Source organism: Pseudopodoces humilis, chromosome 1, assembly GCF_049639895.1.
Source record: "Pseudopodoces humilis isolate 2021_Gansu_Grassland_sample_001 chromosome 1, ASM4963989v1, whole genome shotgun sequence".
Taxonomy (NCBI): Eukaryota; Metazoa; Chordata; class Aves; order Passeriformes; family Paridae; genus Pseudopodoces; species Pseudopodoces humilis.
Window position 1 is genome coordinate 116309914 of NC_142200.1, and position 26699 is coordinate 116336612.

The following is a 26699-nucleotide window of genomic DNA, read 5'->3' on the forward strand; positions in this document are numbered from 1 at the left end:
AAAAGCTTTTGTCCTTTTTTTTTTTTTTTCCAACTATCATGTGAATTACCAAGAGAATACATTGCCATGGGCCCAGGCTATTTGTGTTGTTTCTTATCCCTGACATTTTAATTCACTACTGAACTTATACTTTGCATGTTTAAGTACTGGTAAGACATGAAAGTTGTAGGGTTAAAACTGTAGACAGTGCTTTAAAGCTCCTATGATAATTGTTCTTAGGTATGTATTCCTTTAGTGTGGCTCTCGAGACAACTATTTAATAGACAACATTTGAATAATACAAATGTGCGGTTGGTAAAAATGGATTAGGGTTTCAGGGTGGTACCAATGGGTGATATTTAATATTGAATGACATGTATTAAGACAAATGCTTTTATATATAATTTATTTGGCATTGTAAATGCATTTATCTTGTGAGATACAGACTCCCTGTTGCCACATGAAGTATTCTGGAAAGGTTTGGAGTAAATAAATAATAAAACCACTTTGATATACAATCTAACAATATTAAATATTAAGACTTTCACATGATTGATTTTAATACTTAATTAACTTATTTAAAGTCCAATGTAACTCTGTTTTTGTATTAGAGATCAGACAGGCAGAAGTTAAAATGCAGGAAATGTTATTAAATGGGACAAAATTAATTGCATTTCATGACCATCAGACTGGCTGGCTGTTAACCTGTCCATCAGTGGCATGATCTTGTTTGTTTTGTTCTGGATCCCAGCTGATGTTAATGTTAATCTGCTCCACCATGTCAGACCATTTTTTATGTTTGCATCATTCTATTTTAATGATACATAATCTGATACATTTTATAAAAGAAAACAGACTTGCTTTATGCTATCCAAAGTTTGTCAAATTGTGCACTTTTCTTCTGACTTAGTGTTCTTCCCTAGGCATGTTTTTTCAGTGGGTGGTGGCAACCTGTGGAAGTGGCTGACTAGGAATCTTTGCTGGTTTTGAGTTGCTCTGTGTGTGTAGGAGGGTTGTTTGGGTTGGTGGAGTTTTTTGGCGGTTTTTCTCTTGGAGGCACTGGGACTAGTATCTTCTGTATTTAAATAGAGATGGTGGTAGTAAAAGAGCTCAAGTGATGGAGAGCAGAAGATCACAGTGCTGTGAGATAAATGGTCTCTGTGGCCTAAGTAAAAATCACTCCTAGAGCAAAGAGGAAAAGCAGACAATAATAATATTGAAGAAGGTAAGAACAAATTTTTCAAAAATACCTATTAATGAGTGCCCTGGCAAAATATCCAGTTTGAAACAGATCAAATGGTCCTCATTTCCTCGTTTGCCAAAGTTCATATTCAGGACTCTCTTGTACTCAGCCCTCTAGTGAGCATGCTTTTTGTTTTTTTTAATTCCTAGTTCAGGACGAATAATTTAATTTGGCCAGTGTAAGAAAACCTATGATCTGGGACTGCTTCTAAATTATTTGGAAGACATCTGTGCTTCATTGCTTTAAATAAACACAATGCATGTTTATTCTCCTAATATTTAATTTCTTAAATTGATTAATTTCTTTAAAATGTTTTCATATTCTGGAAAATCCTCACTTCAGAGTTCTAACATGCTTGATTACTTCATAAGCCACAAATGAGGAGCAGAGTTGTGAACCCTCATAACATGATGCTGTCAAACTTAACAAAACATGCATAAGACCATTACCACATCAGACACTTGCTTTTAGTCAGGTCGTTTTAATCACTTTGACTTCACAGGGCAGCTAATTTATCACTTAGCTAAACAAGTATTTCCTCTACTTGTCATCAATTTAAGTAATTAAAATGATAAACTTTGGATATGACATGAAATAAAGGCCCAAAGATAATTTGGAGAAGGTGGTTGATACAGTCTAATAGAATGAATGCAAAGTATTGTTTAAATACTTTGGTACGCTTCAGTAGTTTTCAGAAATGTCATATTCAGAGAGCTTTAGTGGTACTGATGGAAACTGATTTTTATTTTTAGCATATCCAAGATTCATCAGTGTTGTTCAGCTTTGTCCTCAGAGTTAGTGGGTTCCCATTTTCCTTTCTTCAAGCATAAAATGTTTTGCTCTGTTGCTTGATTGTTTAAAAGTAAGTGGATGTCAGGGAGCAAGAGTGGAGCAAGAGCTGCAACTTGGGCGGTCATTCAGCCCTCATGCTGAGTACCTCCCCAAGCCTGCAGTTCCTCTCCTTACATTTTACCCTGGGGGGAAGGGAAGAGAGGGAAAATGGGTGTTGTAAAAGCTTTGCCTAATTCTGTATCCCTTACTCAGTTACACCTTCAAAATACTTCTGCTGAAACTGATTGTATTTTCTAATTTTGCCAAAAAAATATGAATACTTTTCGCTTCTTAAACATTAATTCTGATATGTTTTGGTGTGTTTTGTGATTTGAGTAAATAATTTTTCAAGGTCCATATGAACAGTGATGATTAAGGGAAACATTTTAGGTGGGTTTAGGTTTTTTTAATTTAATTAATTTAGTCACTACTTCTGAAACAATGCTTTTTATCCATAAACTGCTTATTTGAATACTGAATATTTTTATTCAGCATCTGTGGCAAGTGAAGACATTAGTGAATATCTTATAACATTAAATAAGGTACAGTATTCATGTTCAGCTGTGCTATGTTTCGTTTATGAAATGCTGATTTATCAACATTTTTGAGATTAGGGTAATCTTACCACTTAGTCTCACTGCTAAAAAAAATGCAAGAAATTTTGTTTTTATTTTGAACTTTCCATCTTCTTAATGAACATCAATTGTAATCAATTTATTATATGAAAATTTATTATAATCTTATTACAGATGAATCTTCTGCCTTGTACAGTTCTGTGTACATGTTTTTGCAATGTTTTGCCCAGCTCTGGTCCAAAAGTGACAGGTGCCTAACTGGTAGTACAGCTAATGATAGAAACATATCTCAGTTAGACTTTTATCTTTGTCTTGTATTTCTGTCCAGCTAGATATGACTTATACATATTAATAGAAGATGAAGTGTGGCTGAATTGAGGCTATTGCCACTGACAGTCCGGAGAAGTTTTTGTTTTTGAATGTTTTAAATGTAATTTTGTTTAAGCATTCCAAACTCACAGGTTTGTATACAGGAAAAATGGCAATGCTAATTGAAGGCATGATTATATAAGACTGATTTATGGCTAAAGGTGGTAGAAATCACATAAGGCGTTAGAGTTGGTAATAGGGAAGGCAAAATATTTGTAAACTCTTGGGTGAATAAACCTTCTCACGTCAAAAAAGAGGCAGGCAACTTCCAAGTACTAAGTACTCACTAAGTGTAAGTACCCAGTGAGAAAAAGGAAAGTTCTCTGAGTTAGAATGGGCGTAATAAATCAGACTAATGGAGCAAGTAGTTTATCTCTGCTGTGTAAAAAGAGGCTTTTAGTTAGGTAGATGTCAGTGAACATCAGTTAAGTTTTTCCTAATGAAAACAGGCTGTTATTCTATCACCTATGGATTACGGAGGAGGTCATGGGAGAGGGGATGATGTACTGTGAGCAGGTATCTCCACAGAACCCTTTCAATATCTGGTGCAGTTCTGTGTTGGAGTCTGTAAGCCTGTCTCTCAAGGGATTTTTGGTTTCCATTGAGAACAGATGTGCTGACAAGCTGCCCTCAGTGAAAAGCAGACTGGATAAACTCCACGTGTGTTGGTCAGTAAGGAGCAAACCTGGAGCATTGTCCTTGGTGGTACTTAAGGACAGTAGCCAAAGAGTCTCTATGCCTGTTTCCTTGGGCTCATGAGTGGATTCATATTTCTACTAATTTCCTTGACTAGATAAATGTTTCATACATAGCCTTAATTATTTTCTCATGTATATTACAGAACAGTTGAACTCCCAGTTGTGGGAAGCATGCCTGGTGTTTGAGTTCCTTAGCCCTTCAACTTTGGAGGTAAAAAAGAAGTACAAATATGTGCAAGTGTCACTTGGAGCTTTTACTGAGATGTTAGGGCTAGCCAGTATCAAGTCTTGTAGTCCAGTAATTGAATTTCAGGGTTTTATAACATTTTTATTGTTTCACATTGAGAATGGTTTTAAAGTGCATCTTATTTAATATGAACAATATGTTATAGGCCATTACAAATCAACCACAAACCTGTGAAGAATTAATCTGTCTCAGAGTAAGATCCCAAGTGTAATTGTAATTGTTTAATAGTTCCCTTTGCTCTTTGTTAGAAGAGCAGAAAAGAACTTAAGTATAAAACTGTGAAGAAAATTGCTTGGACTAAGGAGTGAAGACTAAGAAGTAGTGATACTTTTTTTAACTCTAAGCATATGTTTCCATAAACAAACACAAGTAACTGATTAAATCACTGTGCAGATATCAAAAGTAAATCTATTCAGCTGCTTAAAACTGCTCTAACAGTCTGTAAAGTAAATTATGGTTCATATAGATTGTAAAGGTATGGCATTTGGGGAGTATTTTAGAAAAAAGAAGGTGGATACAGAAGAGAAGGACATAGAACAAACTTACTAGGTCTGATTTGATACCATGTTATGGATGCAGTGTAAGCCTGAAACATACCGTGTCTTAATTATGTGGTGGCTGCTAAAACTAGAATGGCTGGTAAGGTCATTTTGTGCCTGGTTCTGAGTTTGAAAGACACTCAGGGTTCTGCTTTGGTCAGATAGTATCGAAATCTTCTTCGAAGTGCCATAAAAATAAAAAGTTAAATTTAAGCAGCACAACTTTCCACAAAGTTGGTGGGGGTTTTGTTTTCTTTCTTTAAATAAATTAAGTTTTTCTTTTATTTATTTATGATATCAGGTGTTTATAAACATCTCTTTATATTTTTGTAGCCATAAGACTCAGGTAAATGTTATTTAAGGGGCTAGCAAGTTTTTTAATATTTTTCTTCAGGATACCATTCATGCAATTTTCATTATTATAGTTTTAAAATTACATAGGGAACATGTGAGGTACGCATACATTAATAGCTCATTTTGTTGAGCCTAGTACAGAGTTGTTCAAGGCAATTCTGTGTTTTAGTGGAGTGTTTTGTCATATGATTTTATTATTGTAATAATTTGACATAAAGGTGTACCAGTGCCCAAGTGGTACATCCTACCTTCCCTCAGTTAATGCCTCCTTGTTCCCAAGACCTTCAGATGTTGTCTTCTAGCTAAACAGAATTGAGAGATGGTGTGATCATCTCATCACCACAGTATCACAGGTGCCAGGGCAAATAAAGGATAAATTCCCCTCAGGGAATACAGCTGAGAGAGCAGCTTGTTGAAAACAGCCTGGGTGCACTGGTTTCAAGGAATTGCCTAATAGTGGTCCAACTAGATTTGTTTATTATCTAGGTTTTTTGGGGGGTTGGGTCTTTTTTCCCTCATAACTTACTAGGAAAATTAATAAGGTGTAGACTCTAAAAAGGCCTTAAGAATCCCAGTTCCCCTTAATTTATTGACAGTAAACTGAAGGTATAAAGCCTACATGGTCAATGCCATACCTCCTATGAACCAAAGGAAAAGAGTAATTGAAGTGATTTTAAATTCATTAATATGCCAGTCCTGAAAGTGTAGATGCATACCTCTTCCTGTATCTCTTTTTATATTTCTTTCTAAATATAATTTTCTTGCTGTTAGAAAGTTATGATGCTTGTAAACAAAGCAGTTAAAGTAAGTGATATTTAAAACTCATCTGGCAGTTGTAGGTAGCTACTTAGTGTGCTTGGGCAAATCAGACCTGTTTAGCTGGCTTAGGTTTTTTTGTGTGGCAAGTTGATAAACTGCTGTACAGGTGACTAAATTCAGACTTGACAAATGTACTCTTGCACTGTTAATGCACTGGAAAGGTCTTTTCTCTTTCTTATGCGCTGATCATAACATCCTCTGCTTTTCACCCTTTTATTGACATCCTCTTATTTGCTGCAGCTGGTATCAGCCAGTATTAGTTCATTCTCGAACGAACTACTAACACGGTTCTTGTTCAGTTGCTTGATAGTGATGTGAGTGCCATTCAGGAGCCTGTGATGATGAATCCGCATCACCTATTTCCTAGGGTTTCAGTTCTGCTATTATTTCCCCTTTGGCCTTCACTTTTGGAAGATGTCTTTGTAAATGTTTACCAGCTAGTTGATTACGTTTCTTAAAATGCTTTCTAGGAAGCTGTCATGGTTTAGGAATATTATTCTCCAGTTGAGCTTTGCCACTGAAACCGTTGCATGCCACACACAGCTTGTTTGCTGACTCCCCCCTTCCCTTCCTCTTCCCTGCAGCAGGATGGAGAGGAGAACTGGAGGCATAAAAGGTAATGATCACAAGTTGAGACAAAAACAGTTTATTGGAAACAGCAATGAAATAAGAAAAATTAACAGTAACAGCAATGATACTAAAGACAAGACAAGAAAAGAAACGTTCTTACTCACTGAGGAAACCCCAACAACAAATGATAACCAACCTCTCCCTCCAGCTCAGAGCCAGCATTACCTAACCACTCCCTCTGCCGCACTTACTTGACCAGAAAAAAAACCTTTCTTCCAAGAAGAGACTCTGTTCTTCCTGCCCTGGTAGTGACATGATATGGTATAGAATAACCTCTGGGCCCTGGCCATGCCACCTTCTGGCTACTGCATGTGGGAGAATGGATTGTAAGAGAACAGAGATAGTACTGCAGTCTTGCCCCGATCAGTTGCAGCTGTATAAGACAGGTAAACAGCATTAAAGAAGAAGAAGCAGGGAATGCTGAGGTGTATTGACCAACCACAAAAGAGTGAAAGGGCATGCAGGTGTTATGCATGTGAGAGAAAAGGTATAAAGAGTTAGGAGGAGAGAGGTGTTGTTGTAAGAGCTAGCAGGTTGTGCTGTGAGAGGAAGGAGTCTGTATTGTGTGGTGCTGCTTCTTGTGGGATTGCAACAGAGAAAAGGCAGAAAGCTTTAATAGACTGCTGATGCTTGCTACCATCTTCAGCATTAATCTTTTAAGCCCACTGTCAATCAGGGGAAGATTTTAGATAATGAGGGACTGATGCTGGTGTCAGTCATGTGACCACCATCAAATTGGTGCCCCATTTTAGGGGCAAGTGATGACAACTGCAAAACCCTGTTCTAGCCAGAACCAAGACAAAAGTTAATATAAACCTTGATAAAACCAAATTCACCTATCATGCCAGTCAGTATTAATCCGTTCTCTTTTTGTGTGTCTGTTGCTGTTATATTACACTTGACCTGAATGCTTTCTGAAAAAGAAGTGGTTAAAATGAAGATTTTCTGCGATGAGAGGCCTTGGGTCCAGAAGAGTGATGATGATGATCTTTCCTCAGTTTTGCTCTATAATCTTCATCATGCCCAAGAACTAGCATCAAGTCTCTTTGGGATCAGACTAAAAGATGAATAGGGAAAACTAGAAAAAGGAAGGAAAGAGGCCCTTGCCATGTTTTACAGTCTGTCAAAACCACAATTAGACTTTTACTTGCAGTGTGATATTTGTAGGTACTATAAATATTCTTTTGGACTCCAGATAATAAAACATTTACAATGTTCAAGTGGAAACACTATTGTTCTGCTAATAAGACAACTAATGGTGATATGCCTGCAAAATAAGGGGAGGTTTTAGGTACTTTTGGTCTTGACTTCTGTGATTGAAAAATAGTTAAAGCAATACTGAAGTGTTTGTTTCTCTGGGTTTTTTCCTCCAGATAAATACTCATCAGCTGGAATTTACTACTGCCAATATGTATCATTCTGTGTCTGAAACCAGTCATCCTTTGCAAACAGAGGAACAAGAGATAGGCATTGATCCCTTGCAGAGTTTTTTGAGCAAGCCAGGCGAAGGTGAGTTTGTATTTCTGTACTTTTTTTGAGTTTATGCCTTATATAAGTGTGTCATGATAACTGTACCTGTCATAATTTGTTTAATTCATTCAATGAAGTTGAACAGGGCAACTTAAAGAACATTTCAAAGTATGTGAGGAACACTCTGACACTAATGAAAACCATGAAAAGTCAACTTTCAATTACAGACAGAAGCATTAACCAAATGTTTAATGCGCTGTCAGCCTTTTTTAATCATAAACTAAACACTGACTTCAGCATAAGAATATTGAAATGCAGCATGATTTTATGTTACTTTCCCAAGCATGGACTCTTACAATGCTTTGGGTTTAGGGATCTTTTCTGTTTGTTTTCTTCTTCTTTTTTTTCTTTTTTATTTTCTTTTTTTTTTTCTTTTTTTTTTTTTTTATTCTGCAGTAAAGTTCAGTATGTTATTTTGGACAAAATTATGCAAATAAAAAGTCTGATTTTTGTTTGACTCAGCCCCTATGTTCTTATTTGAAAAAAGATCTCAAAGTTGAGATAGAATGAATAGGTTCTAAAGGTAGAGCCTGAAGCAAATTAGTTAAATGCAGTATTTGGAAGACCCTAATGAACAATGAGAACAAACTGCTTGGATAATGCAATGCCTGTCTGTTTTGCTCATCTTTTTGCTTATTTGCTAGTAGTGACAGTGTAGTTGGTTCGAAGAAAGTGATAAGCTTAATGAGAAAGCTCGTCCTTGTCATGAAAACATTCCTCAAGTACTCGGTTATACACAGTGGCACCTTAACTACCTGTAATTTTCCAGTCATTGAACACATGTACCAGGAGGGCAAAATAAAAAATTTATTTTAAATTACAGAGTTAAAACAACTTTGTCACATTTTCTAAGTCCCTCACCCGGATCAACTACTCTATGTGGGTGTATTTGTCTATAAATCCTCTGTTTACTAGTGCTTATTAAAAAGCTATGTCAAGTTTTGCTCAGTCAGGTTTATTACTTCAGTTTAGAAGAAGCTGATGTTCTGCTTCAAAATATATTGGTAAAACTTCATTGTCCCTTTGAGTTAATTTTTTCACTGTTTCTTCATTGGTTTATAAAGCTTCTTTAATGTTTGAAAATGACAATGGACATCATGGGGAAAGTATTTTAAAACCTGACGATTAAATGGAATAGCTTTTCTAGGTCAGTGTTTCTTTTCTATTATATTTGACATCTTAAAGATATGGAGCCATTTTATCCTGATAAACCGAACACATTTTTGTACATATTTTTAGAAACTTCAAAATAATCTTTTTTTTTCAATAACCTAAAATAATAACCATTTTCAAGAGGAAAAACAGCTTGCTTCTAGTCTACCCCAGTCAAGAAAAAGATCAAAATTTTCTTCTGATTTCTATTTTCTTTTTAAAAAACTGGTAATTCTCTCAGCTCTGTTTCAAGAAAAAGCAAAATTTTCACCCTGTTAAAAAACCACTGTAAGTTAATTTTACCCTTTATTGTGCCCAGAAGCGATTAGTTACCTTGACTGAAAAGGTTTCTCATTTTTATCCCAACCTTAACATTTCTATGACATACAAAGTTATTAGGATTGAATTGATGTTTAAAAGTGCCATTAATTCATTTACCCCAAATGTTCATTAACAATGTAAATGTATGCTGATGTTCTATGAGACAAGGAAGTGACTAATGACTCTTCGCACTAACAACACTTAAAATGAATAGAAACTTTAGATAGCTAATCTTGAAGTAATCAAGACCCTCATTCAGCTTGGCATCTCTGTATGCTCTAAAACAGCTGTCAACTGTTAAAAATATATACACAACACACACATACGCACATGCGAGGATAAAGATATGTAAATACATGGTTCCCCAAGTCATAAAGGTTACCAACTATGGTACATTTTTTATGTTCTATCTATGTAAATATTTTATATAAAGCATCCATTTCATCTTCATAGCCGTTTTTGCTGTGAAACACATAGTGCATTTTAATTTGAAACTTTATATATCCAGAATAAGTCTTTGAAGTTTTAATGTTTCACTTTAAAGAAAGCGTGGTTTGGTTAGTGTTACTCCTTAGGCATCAAAGTGTACAGTTGTTCCTGTCCATGCAGTCTGTCCATCAATGTCTTCACAAAAGTACTTCAAGACAAGGTTTTTCAATGCAACCTCAAGTTTCAGGTGTGATACAGAATCAACTTGGAGAAAAACAGTAAAATCTTAAAAACCTGAAATCTTGAATTTTTTTGTATCATGAATCACAGAAATATGGTGGAGTGGTGGTCCATTGGAGACATTCTGTGCAATATTGCAGAATATCAGGATATCTGAATTGTGTTTTTGAAGCATGGCTGATTGCTTACCTTGGAGGCACAGTGATAAAAGTCTTCACTGAGATGAGGTGATTAAAGAAAAAACACATCACTGATAAGGGTGCTGAAAATAAATATTTAGTTACCGATCTAGGCAGATTTGTTAATCTACATGAAGTATTGTAATTTTAGCATGTACACTTGATACCAAAACTTGATGGAGAACCAGAAGATGTCATGTCCAGCTGGAGTTATGAAATTCTCTCACAGTTTTCATAAAATTAAAGAAATCTCAAAAATACATGGATTGCTCTTAAGTGTAGCTGTTTGGAAAACTACTTTTTTGTTCACTTGCTGTCAGCTTGAAAAGGTATATTGGATAGGATTCCAGAAATATGTTGAGTCTAGTAGTACTCAGTGCTTTTATTAAAATTTCAGTAAATGAATAGGGAGAAAACATGGTTTATTTGGGACAGGAATGTTGACACAATGGAGAGTAGATGTAAAATTCAAAGTATCCTTGAGATTTTGGAGAAGTGGCCTGAGAAGAATAAGACATGGTTCACTAGGAACAGCTGCAAGGGTTAATGTTGCAGATGCTCAGCATGAGACAGTTACCTAGCTGAACAAATGAAATTAGATCATTACAGATGAGGTAAGTGTCATGTGGAGAAAGGTCTGGGTGTTGGTAGCTCTCCAGATTTTATGTAACTGATAAACTTTGAATCTTGAGTTATGATGAGCCATGAGAATCTACTTGTTTGCAAGTTTAAAAAAAATTCAGAATTAGCCTTTAACTGTTCAAATTCAAAAATTCAGAATTAGCCTGTTCAACTTTTATCCCTTAAAAACATTTTAAAAAATCCATTAAGATAACATTTTTGTCCTTTTCTGTTGATTAATTTGGCCTGTGTTATTTTCCTTATGTCTGATTTTTCTTTCAAGATATAAAAAAAGTACATTAAATACATGTATATGCATTTTTAAATAGTTGATAAGAAATTCATGGCAGGGATTCTCACTTTTGCAATCTAGTATTTCAAATGGAATATTTTAGTTCTTTTAAGAAACTTTAATTTTTGATTGTTTCTTGTGGATCTGGTTGTATTTTAATTTACATGCATCTAGGTATGTATGCGTTACTATGTTGTCTTTTGTCTATGGTAGGTTGATGACATCTTGCTGCATCCTCTCTTCTAAGAATAATCATGCTTTTATTCACTTTATTCTAATGTTTTTGAGTAATCCCTTCTGAAACAGGGATCTTTCAAAGAGAAATTGGTGAATCTTAGCTCTCTCTCAAGCAGATACTTTGTGAGACCTGAATGAAATATCACAGACATTATTGTTGTATCTTCTCCCTGTGTATTGCATCTGACAAACTGTTTTTCTGACTTCCAAATGCTCAACGTTTCTGTTATATTGAAATGGGATAACTAGGTTAACTTTCTGCCATAAATTTTTACTCCAAGTTACAGCATCCACCACATTCCGACACAAGTTTTGAAGAGCATAATAGGTAGTATTCCCATTTCATTGGTATAATGAGGAAGTTGATCCTCTAAGGACAGACTGGAACAATGCATTTAATACTCTTCAATTTCATTTACTCAATATCACAATTAATACAATTAAGGTCACTTGAAATGAAACTATTAACAAATTGGGTAATTTACTTCAACAATGTCAGTGTGTTCTCACAATTACATTTGCTTTAATTAGTGTACAAGCTATTATTTAATAGCATACTTCACATAGAAAAATGTAATGTGTTCTTTGTTCTTAATAGAAGAAAAGGGGAAACCTTTAATGGGTCAGAGTGTTTTGGATTTGGAGTTTGGCAGGATATATTTCATGTGTAAAAGCTGTAGTTGGTGGTGAGGACAGAGAAGGCTGATGTTACTGGAAGGACAAAGATAACTACTGGAGTGTGTGACTGAAATTAATCCAGTTGAGACAGATAAGTTCCCCACCTCATACTTGATATTGCATCCCTCCTGATTCTCAAGCCTGCCATGAAAACCTATGAGAGATGAAAAGAGAGCATTGATATTTCCATTTTGATTGTATACTGTGTGTGTTTCCATTGCTTGTCTTTGGACAATGACACTATTCTGGTGTTAACCTCATAGCCCTGATCACTAGAAAGTATTTCCATGGAGAACTATACTTTACATGGAATCTGAGATACCTGGTTTATATTAGTGTCATACAGAAAACAAGTAGGAAACAGAGAGGAATGGAGTAATAAAGTAAGCACCATGTTTTCTGGACAAAGCAGGACCCATGTGTTATCAAATAATTTCCCCAAATCTTAAGTGTAATTCACATGGATTGTTTTGACCCTTGACATTCGTTACAGGATTAAGGAATAATGAGAAAATTATATTATCTTCTCATTGGTCCTCAGCTACTCAGTGTTGTAAGTTGGGATTTTTTTCCCCTTACAACCCCCTTCACTCAGCTATACAGTGCTAATGTGGATTGCCCTGTACAGCATTTATTTACCTCAATTTTTAGAGGTCATTTCATTTAAAGGAAACAACCACATGGGTTTACACCTCTCTGTGTGAGAAGTACTTTCCTAGGCAAAAGCAATTGAGAACGTAAATACAGTGAGTTGTTGAAGACTTACTGTTTTCTTACCAAATATTTTTTGATAGCATATTTTATGATATCATATGTGTCATATAATGTGTGTTATTTCATCTTCTCTCCAGGGAGCGACATGTACATGAAGTATAGCATGGTGTTTTTAAGAGCCCTTTTAAATATACATGCTACTGTGTGTTTTCATTAAAAAGACAAGATTGGAACAGAGAACCTTTCATTATACTGGAACAGAAGAGCTGAGGGTTGTGATTGTTTCTTCATGTCTTTGGATTTCCATGCTGTGGTTTACCCCAGGCCCTGTGTCCTTCATTGGCGAGTTTTACCCTTCAGCCAGAAATCTTCAGTGTGCCCCACCAGTACAGTTCTTGCTAGTGGTCCTGTTCAAAACCTTTGTGCTTCTCCTGCAGGGCTTGGCTTCCTCATTAAGGGCACAGGTATGATGGAGGAGAAGGGGCCGACCTCAGTCTGTTTCACTTTGTATTGGATGAATAAAAGCAAGACTTGTTTTTACATCTTCAAACGCCATATGCTAACATAACAAGCATTTTAATATTCATTTATTAATAATAACTGCTGTTTAGCTTGCTTTTAATTGAGCTGCAACAGGATTGTAGTGACAAAGGCTATTGGAACTACACAGTATATCTTGAGCTAACTCAGGCTGTCACCAGCTGCTTCCCTACAACTCTTCATTTTCCTCTTTTCTGTATTAGACATTTTTATTAAAAGATCAGTTAACAGAAAAGCTGTGCATGTTTAAAAATGCATATATTTAATATAGTTAGTTGAAAATCTAGCTATCTTAGCTAACACAGAGTACAATTTTTACTTGAAATTTGTACAGGTGTTGACATCCTCTTAGAAATTTGCTTCTTGTGGGCCCTTTGGTTTCATACTGCCAATTTATATTTAGGAACTGCAGGAGTATTTTTAATTACTTCAGCTGTGGGAGTAAATGTGAATAGCTGCCATGGGCTTGTGAAATACCAGCTTCAAGAGCTGGATTTTCCTCTCTAGAATTGGTAGATTCAGGGGATTTTGGTGGCTTCACATGAGTAGCACATTGCATCAGGGTTTAACCCTCCAACTTGGAGGTTATTCTTTGACAGGGGTCATTGGCACAAACATCATGTAGGGAAATGGGTTTCAGTGGTTGATATGGCAGATACCAGGATGACCTTTCGGACAGTGATGTCTATTCATGGAATGGTTTGGGTTGGAAGAGAAATTAAACACCATCCAGTGCCAACCCCCCCACCACTGGCAGGAAACCTCCCACTAAATCAGGTTGCTCAAGACTCTCTCCAGCCCAATCTTGAAGGGCTGGCACATCCAGGGATGGCACGTTCACAACTTTTCTGGGCTTCTCTTGATCTAAGGGAAATTAAAATGTTTGTTTTGGAAGTTTCACTCTAAATCAGGGTATGACAAGAAGACCATTCTCACTAGCAACACTGGCACTGCACCTCAGTTCATTCATTCAAGCTAGGGGTTTCCAGGTCTTTCCAGATACAACTCTGCCTGAATAGTGGCATAAATCACTTGTCAGCCTCATGTCATTCTTCTAACTCCTTATGACCATACTTTGGGAGAGGCTGATTTGAGCTTTTCTTTTTCTCTTCTTTGCTTTTCCCTAATCCAAGTTAAAAATCAACTAGTTGGCTCTCATCTTGCTTTCTACTATACATGTGGCATAGTCATACTTGTAGTACAAAAGAAAAGAAGGCAAGTTAAATGAAAAAGAAATTTAAATTTTTATTAATAAATATTACATGCTTAGAGAACCTTAAAATACCGAGAAGATATTTCCATTTAAATGATAGTAACTTACTGAACAGCAAAATAAAACAGAATAATCTTTTTTAATAAAAACCTGTAAATGAAATTAAAAGTGGTTTAAAACTAGTTCATTATAAAAAAAGTTATACATAAGGTAACAATGAGAACAAAATCATTGTTTTGAATATTTTACTCAGACTATATAAAGAAATACAATATGAAGGTTACTAGCCATAAACACCTCACATATTAAGTGTTTCCAGGCAATGATCAAATTATGTTAAATGGCTGTATCTCCTCCATATGGAAAAGGCATATTCTCTTAATTTAAAAAAATTGTACCGTACATGTTTGATTGTACTTGTGTATGTATAATATAAAAGACTAGTAAATCAGAATTCTAGCTGAGGCCAGCATGATTGGGACAAGATAATAATTAAATGTCTGGGTTCACTTCTGTCGTGACGTACCAAAGATTGTAATTTACAAAGCAGTGAATGAATTGTGAGCTGCTAGCTGATGTTACAGACCTCTGTATCTGAGATTAAATGTATGTTAAAACATTTTTAAAGGGCTTAACTGTCACAAATTTGATTGAATTAGAAATTGATTGTTCTATATAACAGAAATATGTCACTACAGATGGGATGTTTCCTGTTTTTCATGTATGTGGACATTTATGAGGACCTGGAATTCCTTATTTTAAAAAGAGAAGGTTTCAGCCTACTTTCACTAAAGTGATACTGCAAAGCTTCCTTTTTAGGCTTTCAATTGACTGATAAGCCTTATTCTTCAGCCTCCATTGTACCCTGCCCTCATCCTCTTTGGACATGCAAAACTGAGACACTTGAAAGGGGAGAGAAATAAAGTACTGTCATATTTAAGTGGTAAGAAATTATCTGATAAGATGTATTATTTATTGACAATCTGGCCTTTTAACAAAGAAAAATAGGCCTATGCTTAGGTTGCCACTGCAACAGCCGAAACAGCTGATACTTTAATGAACAACATACTGAGGGCCATCCAGGACATAAGGCAAATTAAGCAGGTTACAAACTGCATATCTTCTGTTTAGGTACAGGAGATCTCCCCAGCTCTGACAATTAGCTCCGCTGATCAGGCAAGCAGACAGACAGAAACAGAAGGAGGTCATTTGTATCAATTTGAGGAACAGAACTAGTAATGAAGTGAAATATCTGTACCAGGTATGGAACAGATATTTTTAACTGCTGGTTTCAGCTTTGCAGTAGCAAATAAATAAATAAATATGTGCTGCTTAACAAAAGCTTATTTTCTGTTGTTTACAAATTGAGAGCAAAGGAATAATAATACTTCTAACCTAACGGGTTTTTTTAAAAGGATAAAACATTTTCTGGACATACAAGCAAATACGAATCTTGGTAACCTGACAGCTTTGTTTAAGCGCTGAATTTGAGTTTTCTTTCATGAAAATCTTTTCAAAGTACAGCAATTCAGCTGTGAAAACCTGAATACATTAATGATGACAAAGAACCTCTGGAGTGAGCCAACATTTGTTTTTGTTCTTTTACAACGTTTCCTGATGAATTGCACATACAAAAGTGTTGGAGGTTATTTTAATTTTCTTTTCTTACTTTGATAATAAATGTCTCCACTGTTTACCTTTTTGGTTAAGGTACCTTATTATTACTAATCAGCTTTAATTATTTATAACAAAATGACTGTGAAAGATGTTTCTTTGATGTCGAAAAAGTCAGGAGCCTGATCCTGACCCTATTAAAATTAATGGCTAGGTTCCAATTGACTGCAAAGGTAATAAGCCTGAATGCCCTTTAAGGGAAGCAGTCATTTAGCCCAGGGTACTGGATTGTGGTTAGTTGGGGTTCCTGTTTCGGGAGTGTCAGATTTTAAGCATTTGGTGTCAGGATTTGGCCATGCAAAGGCAGAACGCATGTAACTGACTTATAAAGTCAGTTCCAATCTTCATTTTGTTCATAAGTTATGCAGTAATTTTAAAAAGACTAAATATACTGGATAATAAGAGAACACCTTTCTCTCTAAACATGAGCACCAAAATGGGGGGACAGGGGAGAGAAGAGAGAAATGTGGATAGCCTTTCTGCTTTTGTCTGTCTTTTTTCACAGTCAATAAAATAGCAAACTAGCTCAAATCTGAGCAATACTGCATAAGAACCATCACGTTTCACAGGCATGTGTGCCAGCTTGTGTTTAAATCTTATTTTGTTTAAGTGAACTATCAGTAGGTTTTGTTTCTGACTATTTTAAGCTTCAGATTTACATGGATGTACATAGACACACTCTGTGACAAGACTGAACACTTCTGTCAGATCTAGAATATCTTTTAGGTATTCCAAAGAATTTTTGTTCAGTTTCTTCATCATGTTACATGTTTACTTCGCTACATTAGTAGAGAATCATGTGACTATAGCATTTCAGCCACAGCACAAACGACACAAAAGGATATAGCAAATGAGACTTACTTTCACCATTTGTAACAACCACATAAGGTTGTGATGCAATTTGTGCTCCTTGGCTTGGTCTGCTTGAAAAGGGAAGTGGGACTTGAGATATTTTGTTTTGCATCTGTGTGCTTAACTCATCCTTTTAGAAGATGTCATACACAAAAGAAGCAAAGAAATTAATTCTCGTAACTGCCATAGGAAGAACAGTCAGATTATTTGTTCTCATGCAAAAAGGAATTTGAAGCTGGTGAAATGATATGGCTCATTCTTACAAGAGGTCTGTAGCAGGGTGAGGAGCTTGACCCACATCATTCAAGGTGCAGGAGGCTGCATCTGTGATGACGCTGTCCTTCAGCTCTTTCTTTCTTTATTTCAGGCAGTTTTTGTGAGGCAAGTGACTACTTAATTAAGAAAGAGTGACTTTGGTACAGAACACACAGGCACAACTTTTTCATGTTTTATGTGCAAATTTAAATAAGCATATATCATCTTAGAAATTTCAACTAAAAGTATTTTTGGTAATGGAATTGAAAAGTATTTCAAAAGACATGGATCATTTTCACCTTTTCAGTATTTTGAGTAATTAAATGAAATTAAAATATTTTGAATACATTAAACTGTTCCTGAACCTTTGATAAAATGGTGTCTCAATACAGATATATATGGGTGTTACTATTAAAACATGATTTGGCTACAAATCTAAGGAATACTACTCCACCTTAATTAACTGATTGTCAAAGCTGATTTATTTATGCTTATTTATTTCATAGTTTTGTATCTTAGCATTGCCAGGTCCTGTTTTAAGAAGAGGCAAAATACTTCTCACAAGAGTTTTTCAAAGTAAGCACAACAGTGCTGTGGTTTACTTGATGTGGTAGTGTTCAGTCAAAGGTTGGGATCAATGATCTTGGAGTTGTTTCACAGCTTTAGTGATAAATTCTAAATACCTTATTTCTGCACAAACAGCTGGCAGTTAAATACTTTGCTTGGATACTAAAGTGATAAACAGTAATAGGAAGGGATAGGAAGACTATGTTCAAATTTTTGAACAAATCCCATCCAGTTTAGTGCAACTGGGACCATATAACCAAAATATTAGGAAGTAGCCTGTATTATAAATTTCTCCACTAAAATTTTGATATACCATTACAAATTATTATTCTTGATCTTCTGTCCTAAAAGATAAAAGGCACAAACTTCATCCAGATAAAGCTTTATGGTGGTGATAATTCTTTTCTTCTGAGAAATTTGATTTGTAATGGAATCAATGATTTAACCTTAGGAAAAATGAACTGGATAGTGTTTCAGTCCTAAGTGCAATTGAAGGGATAGATCATGTAATACATGTGAAAATATGTTTACAACGATCTGATAATGTTTTGAGTTTCATTATAAAGGGGTACATTTTTTTATATGTTATTCATAATTTTGGAAGATGCCATTGTTAGTTTTATTTCTTACAATTTGAAATATTTAAAGGGTGGAGCAATGAAACATAAATCTGTCCATTATTGGGTATTTCTACTTTGCGCACAGATGAATTCTCATCAAAGTTGATTTGCTGACTGGTGGCCAGAACAGATGTTATCTTAATGGAGGAGAGAAGCATATGGAGCCACAGGGCCACCTCCAAACTTCTGTGACCCAATGTTGTTTCATTGTTTATTGAAGTATGAAAGAAAATATTTCTTCGCAAAAGTCTACAAAGCTCCATTCTGAATTATTACAGCAAGGTCACCACATTATTGCCTTACTGAGATGAAGATTTTATTGCCAGAAGAAATGTAGTATCAATTGTTGCTATTCTAAAAAAACAAAGAAAATAAAAGTACCCCAGGCAGGTGAGCTTGTGCCTTTTCCTTATTTGAATTTGAAAGAAAGAAGGGCTGTAAATTAGAGCTTACACTGTGGAGAACTCTAGTTCTGTTTTGGGGTTCTTGTGACAATAACATGGTGAATAATAAGTGAAAAAATCTGTTTAAAAAGTTAGGGAATTGACATTTTTCTGCAGAATTAAATTTAATGTATTTTATAATTCATATTTGAATTTGTATTTATGATGAACATGTAACAGTTTCAGCTGTGGCACTTGCATGAACCAAAGTTATACACTTGTAACTGTGTTATTAGAATAACTACTTGTTCAAGTGAAGATTTTTAGGTTTTTTAGAGAAACTGGTCTGTAATGTATGCTGTCAGAAGCAAACTTCTGATTTGGAAAAATACCATGTAAACACAGGATTAAATGCTCTTTTTCACTTTTAAAAAAGAGCATATAAAGCCTGATTTCATTCTGGACATGAAAAATATCCTGGGGATTTTTTGTCTTGGAATTAATGTTATATTTATGATACTTCTAGTCCTCTACATATTACAAATTTAGGAAGATACTTGCAGGTTTTTTGTGATTTCAAAGACACTTACTCATATCTGTCATATTCAGTTTGAGATTCTTATGGAAAAATGAGCCTGCATTTTGAATTTGCATTACTTAGCTAAAGATAGTTTTATTTTCTTGCATATTACTCTGTTCCTTGTTAAAGCTGTAGCTCAGAGTAGCAACTTGGAAACTTTTGAAGATATTTAATTGATAATAATTGCATTAAAACAATACTGAATATTAAGATAGAAAATGGGGATATCTGAAAATCATGTAGTAAATTATGTATACAGTGGCGATTTTCTATTAGCCTAGTGTAAGGAGCAACTTACACTGGATCCTACAGCATGGATGCTTATCATCACCATTTCTGGCTTGCCACCTAGAAACAGCCATTAATGGCACAACGCAGGCTACTGCAATGAAGTTTGTATACATCATAATTGTTCCTTCTTTAGGTCTTTGCTTTGACCATCAAGTGAGTTTCTGTTTATAAATTGACACCACTTAGCATTAAAGATGATGAGTCAGTTTTGAAAGTCAGGGACTTTTAACGTATTTTTTTAGTCCTTTCTCAGATGCTCTGAAGTCTCTGGTTGCATTTTTGATGAAGTTAAGGCAAAGAACAATTTGTGGGCTTTGAATTGAGTCTGGTTGTTTTTCTTTTGCAAACCATATGCCCGTGCTCCAAAGGCCTGTCTTGTGGCTGGTTAAAACAAAATAAGAACATCTCTAAAAGGTCCCACTCTGAGAAATGCGTACTAATTTCAGGCAAAAATTCTTTTCATTTGTTGTTTATGAATTACACTTTTAAAACTTTGCCTAGAGGTAGGGAGGAGTGTTTCAAAAATCAGATGCTAAAGTAAAATGGCTATAAAAACATGTGATCTTCCATTTTACTGTATTTCTTCTTCTGAATAAGTAATGATCTAATAAAAATTAAAGAGCAAGTTGCATTTCGAAGATCAGGTCATCGTAATTCATTGACATTAGGCCACATAACTGAATAATGTCTTACTTCAGTGAAATACATCAAATGAGATCAACAATTATGACTCATAAACATGCCTCGCAGGCATAAAACAGCAGGGAATTAGCATGTGAGGCTGATAAATATGCATGTAAATAAGCTCCCAAAGGAATAACATGGGTTTGATTGATAGGTTTAGAATTGGAACATATGTAAACCCCTTTATTCCTCATTCTGGTGTAGCTAAGTAAAGATGCGTTTTACTTGTTAAAAGTTTCAATAACTTTGTAAATCTTAATGCCACATCTGCTTTTGTGTGTGCAGGCACGTGTGAGTGTCACTTGAGAGATTGATTGAATTGTCTACAGGGTAGATGCCCTCACACTGAGACTGTCGTGTTTGCGTATGGATATTGGAGCGGTTGTGTATGTGCGTGCACATGTATATGTGGATTTCGGCACTGCATGGTAGGGGGTGTGGTGTTGAGCAAAAGATTGTTTTGGGGGTTTTACTCAATTTACAGATTTTAAAGTTGGGTTCTCAAAAAAACTGTGTTGTGAGTTTTGGTATATGCGCCAGTATATTTATTTTTGCAAATACATTCTGCATTGAAGGTAATTGCTATTTATATTACAGAAAGTCCCACAAGTGCTGCTACATTTAAGAGTCTGGCACTGATTCTTTATAAACTTCCAATTTTTTTGGCATCTTACAGCTTGAGCTGTTATCTACAACTTCAAAGTACCTAGCACAGCAGTATCTCTGTGTTGATCAGCTCAAGTGTTTATGCTGTGCAGAGATTTACATCCCTATTGTTAGAAAAGTATAACATACATTGTGTTTACAAAACATTAATACTTTGCTTTGCCAAATACAGACCAATTGGTTGCCATTGTCATGTGGCCTGGTGTACATCTGCTTTATTACCATTTCCTGCTATTAGGCAATAAAAACTTTTCCAACTGATGCCCTCTAACTGATGTTGCATCAAGCTGTAATTATGCTGAAGTGATCTTAGACCAGTGGCAGGCAAGATGCAAAACTATTTTCAATAATATGGTGTGTGTATTGACTGTAGATTTTGGTTCTGGGTGGTTTCTAGCTAAACTAGTCATTCAGAGAAATTGGAGATGGGGCTCGTATCAGAGATCAGAGTTGTACATGTGTGAAAACCTCAATTCTGTCATACCTACCTTTCACTTAGCGATACCTTTCTGTGGAGATAAAGCTTCAGCAAAACAGCTTCCTTCTGTTTAGATTTATGGGGTAGCAGAGAATATATTGCCCCGTTAAGATCAGTAAACTCAGGAGCTACCGCTAAGTTCCGAGAGCCGGCTCTTTTTGCTGCTGAAAAATAAATAAACTTGTAGCATTTAGATACATCACATCAAATCTCACGTGGCTTCTCATGAAGCAATTTATAGCTACCTTGTATAATTTGTATAGAAATGTTAAGCTGATCCCTGCTCCAACAGCATCAACTGCTTAACCCAGAATTTAACAGCCTGTGACACCAAGAAAAAGCAAACCCTGGGTACAGTCAGGGGGAGGGGACTTTCCATAACAGAGCTGAATAAGCAGATTGCTATCAGGAACTCCGATGGGCCATGTTTCTAGCTGCATAGCACTGTCCTTTTTCACAGAGGATGCTTAGATATCCCTTGAGCCAACAGAAATACAAAATAAACCACTTTTTTTTCCTAACAATGTGCCTTTATTTTTGCCTTTTTGTCAGGGCCATGACAGGCTGTCACTCAGTTTCAACTCCCCACAAGAAATGTCCTTGAATGGTTCAAGAGAAGCCAGAAAATTGTTGTTAAGTATTTTTTTTTCATTCACCTCTAGAATTTTCCACATTTTCTCCAACATGTGTGAAGCCACTGGGAAATATGGTTAAATGAGTTAAGCAGACATCACCCATCTGTGCATCTCGGGGAAAATAAAAACAGTGCTGTCCCTCCGAGAGCTTTCTTGGTACATAACCAAAATCGGAAGAACAACCACACTGTACAGATAAACCTAGGCAAGGCTGTTGCAGGAAAAAAGGGATGAGCACTTTGAAGGAACTGCTTCTTCTGGCTTACCCCAGTCTCACTGGTGTGTGGCCTTTGTAGAATGTAAGGTGATCCTAAAACCTGTGCTACTCAAAAATGCCTGAAGACTACTGGACAGCAGAGAAAGCATCATATTTGCTTCAGACAGTGTTAAAAACCTGGCATTCAGCCTCAGCTCTGAATTTCAGTCCCCTCACAAGCCAAAACAATCACGTTGCAGCCTCTCCCCTGTTTGTATAAATGTTTTATAATTTTAGATAGAAGGCATCACAAGAACCCTACTTTTGCTAAAGTCTTGATTTACCCTTTAATATTGTTCACTGCAGCTCTTTCTACTACTCAAGTGATTTGTAATTTGTATCTCTCAAACAGTTCCCACTTGGATTTCTCAAGCACTGAAAAGTCAGATGCCTGACATTACTGTGTAAAGTTAAGTGCTTGGGGTTAATGAGTGGCATTAAATTTTATGAGGTCATGTCCAGTAGATGTTAAAAGAAGCTTAAGGGAACTTTATCACTGATAGAAATTAACAGTTGGCACAAAAGAATGCCTGAGGGAGTTCAGTTCTAAGCAAAAATAAAATAGGTGGTATAAAAACTAAAATATAGAGTGATTGTGATTAATGTAAACATTTCTGTTAGGTAATTGGTTACTTGTTGCAGTAAAAGAAATGAGACCCCACAGTTTGAAAGAATATTATTGTATTTAGAAAGCAATTAATGTTTCCAGACAAATAAAAAAAATCTGCATCACCTACAATATTTATATTCTTTCAGTAAACATATAACCTTTGGGGCTATATTTATCAAATAGTCAAGCCTCCTCTTATTTACATTAGTTTTTTCTTTAGGCAAAATATGTTTTCCCTAGTGGAGTATGTTATTTTGTTTCATTAAACCTTTATTTCTACTCACATGCGTTGCTTATATTACAGACCAAATGAGTAAATTCTGTGTACTTAAGTCATCTAAGGTTTGTGTTTTTGGGTGACTGATGGATGGCATGAAAATTCTGTTTCAAAAAGAAAAGGGCTACATTAACTTATGGATATATTTGTTTTGCATAATTATGTGGGGAACCATTCGGTAATTACACCAGTATTCACATGCTGTAATTTTCGTCGTCTTTATTCACTGTCATTCCAATGGGAGGAAATGGAAGCCTTGTTCAGACATAGATATTCTTTCTTGCTCTGTCTTACAACCTGCAGTCACAGCATAGAGTGCTTTTTCAAATAATGCCTGTATTTGAGTAAGACTGCTATTGTATGGAATTTCACTTCCATATTATGCATGAAAATTCAGCACCTCCTCCAGGGACTCTAACACCACACTATGGATATGCCGAATGACCTGGTGCAGACCCATTCCTTTCAGGTCTGGATGCAGTGTTGGGGGAAACAGTGTGAATGAAGTCTGTTGTGAATGCAGAGCTCTAGTATGGAAGAGCCAAGGTCTCTAATCCAAAACTTTTTCTCCTCTCCAGCTCGACAGAGAGATATCATGCTTGGTAGGAAAAGGGAAAATATTTTAGAATTTGTAGACCCTCAGGATTGTTCTGTTGATCTCCAGATGGTTATTTTTGAGTTTTAATATGAATTACATATGTAAAATGCCTTCTCACATTTTCCTTTGGTGGCATTTGGTCAAAAAATGCAAAATCAAAAAGCTGAATCTCTTCAATGCTGGATGACATTTTTGTCTTGCACACAGACTGTTTCCTTTTTTGCTAAAAGATACTGGACATTTTTTGTCTTAGAGAACCAAGATAACTGTTGGGAAGAATTGACTACTACTAAATAATTCTTCCTATTATTCTGTAAATTAAATCATGAAACTTTTGGAAAACTTCGCTAAAATCATTAGGCACAAGAAAAATCTAGTCATACTTGTCTCATTTGCATTTTACAAGTCTCATGTTTCTTACGTCTTCAAGTGCTTTGTACTTGCATCCTTAGTTCCATTCTGAAGTGCCACTAGGGATTGACACTACTCATCCTCCACACAGGAGGGCAAGGGTGGAGAACAGAAATCTGTCCTGTGATGGATTACATACTTTTTGGCAAAAATGTTTTGTGGGGAAGTTTTTTTTCCTCAATATCTACAACAAAGTGATAGTTGTTTGACAAAGCACCTTGCACTGTAGTAAATAGAAGTGTTTTGTCATTCTTGCTGTCAGTTTGATATATTTTTATATTCTGATGTAGCTGTGGACTTTCATCTCTCAGACATCTAGAGTTTACTGCTACTGCATATATACCTTTGCTCTTCAAGTTTTTCTAGATCTGTCATTCACAACATGCATCTGCTTTTGCACCAGCAAAGTGCACAGTTGGTACTCTCCAAATTGCTTAAAGGTTGATTTACAAGAATTTTGATTAAAATCTAGTGTTTTCATTATGCTTTAGCATATTTCAATTTGGCAGCTTGAAAGCTCTAGTTCAATACTTTTATACTGTTTGGTGACATGTTTTTTCTTTGGAGAAATTTATAGAAAACATAGGGTACTGCTCCATTTCAGGTTCTCTCAGTTACAGGTCTTCTGGATGCACAATGTATTCCAAGAATTAACAGCCTTAATGGTAGTCCAGGGCTTTCTGGCTTCATCTTGTAAAACCAGGTTAGGCAGCTGTAAGCTCAGTTGTCCCTTCCTGGTGCATGTTACTCCTGTATAGTTAATTTGATTAAGATAAGGGCTTTTCCATGAGCAGCAGTAACACCCTTCAAATGTTGGGTATTTGAGTCCTTGTGACAGTGTTGGTTGTCCTCAGGTTTTGGCTTTTTTTCTCAGATGGTTGTCACGAGCTAGTACTGCTGTAAGGTGAAAGTAACATGATTTTTAATTTTATTTTTTTTAAACTGTTTCTGAATTGTGCTACCTCTAGTCTCTGATGCTGTTGGAACAGGTCTTGAGTCTCACCCAGATAATTTTAAATGTGTTACTTAGTTACATTATTTAAAAAATGTTTACTAAATAGATGTGAGCATGATCCCTATTTCTAACAAATTTAATCTATTATTCTGCAATTTATGTTAATATAAAACCAAAGTAGCCTTTTGGACCTACAGATCTGGCTGCTTCCTGCCATGCTAAGGGGAGTTGTGATAGAGAAGGAGGAGGTTGCAACTGGAAGGAGTTGGCAGAGCTGAGCTGGGGTGTCAGGGATGCTGTGGGAGTCCAAGATCCTTTCCTCTGACCCTGGACATTTTAGAGACTGGCAGCTTCCCACATTCCTTCACAGAGGACTTTCTTCACCTCTTACTGTGTGCTTTTACAACTGTAGCATTTAAGGAAAGCCCAGACGTTGCCCAGTCCTGCATCTGTGACAATTTCCTTACATGAAGCTTCTTGTCTGTCTCCTCTTCCTCGGAGCTAAACCCCATGGCTCTGCTGCTGCCTCTCAGGGGTAGTGCCAGCCCTTCCACTGCATGCCCAGGAGCTCCTCTGCCCTTTAGTTTCTCATGTGCCCAAATTTCTATGTTTCCATTTATTCTTTTATTCATTTATTATTCCAAAATTATTTTTATTCTTTCTGGTTGCCTCCTAGCCATAAATGCTGCCTGTTTTCCCATCTCAGAGAAGCAAGTAGCTAATTACACACATCACCACAGTAGCCACATGGATGCTCTGATTTCAGGCTGTCTATCTTTGCATGCATGTACTGGACGAAGGAAAGGGGTATTATTTTCATCGTGTTCCTAAACACATTTGCACTCCAGAAAGAAGGTCCAGGAGAGCACATTTTGCTTTAAGGAGCCTTTCACATCCATCAGCAATGCTGTAAGTCATCAGCCTGCTGCAGTAACATCCTTTGATAAGCAGCAAGAAAGAAGCAAAGTTTATTTTAGCTCCTGGTCCTGGTTATCATGGGACCATCTCCCCGACTTTAGGAGGTGAGGCTGCATATCACTGCCACGTGGCTCCCTGGCCAGGCTGGCTTTTCTCCTGATAAACCTGTTATTCTCAGTTGTAAATGAGCTGTCTCCTTGTTGAAAGGGCAGCTCCATTTCAATAAAAGAGCACTTAATCCTTTCTTGTTTGTCTTCTACTATCATTTAATCTTGGAAAAACAACAGAATGCTAGAAAACTCCTGATCAATCTTTTTTGCTTCGGTTTTGTTGTTTTTTTTTTCTGAGCTCAATGGAATATGCATTACTGCTTTTGAATATGAAAATTAAACTATACATCCATATGATTTATCATCCCAAACAGAAGGATTGCAACAATCTATAAGATAGAAATGTGGTTAAAAATAGGATGTAATTGAAGTAAGTTAAAGGACAATAGTAGCCTTCAAAGATGTAAAGAGATGGTGTGTTTTTCTTACTGTCAGTGTAAATGGTCTCT

General features: G+C 36.0%; 1 protein-coding gene across 8 annotated transcripts in view; it reads left to right on the plus strand.

Moving 5' to 3' along the window:
• The window catches only part of TBC1D5 (TBC1 domain family member 5), a 315390-nt gene that overhangs the window by 123176 nt on the left and 165515 nt on the right, over positions 1 to 26699 (plus strand). For all 8 annotated transcript variants that reach the window (XM_088054565.1, XM_088054556.1, XM_014248648.2 and 5 more), the window contains one exon: positions 7658 to 7793. In XM_088054565.1, the coding sequence (XP_087910691.1) occupies positions 7694 to 7793 (100 nt within the window). In that variant the 5' untranslated portion in view covers positions 7658 to 7693. The remainder of the gene's footprint in view (positions 1 to 7657; positions 7794 to 26699) is intronic.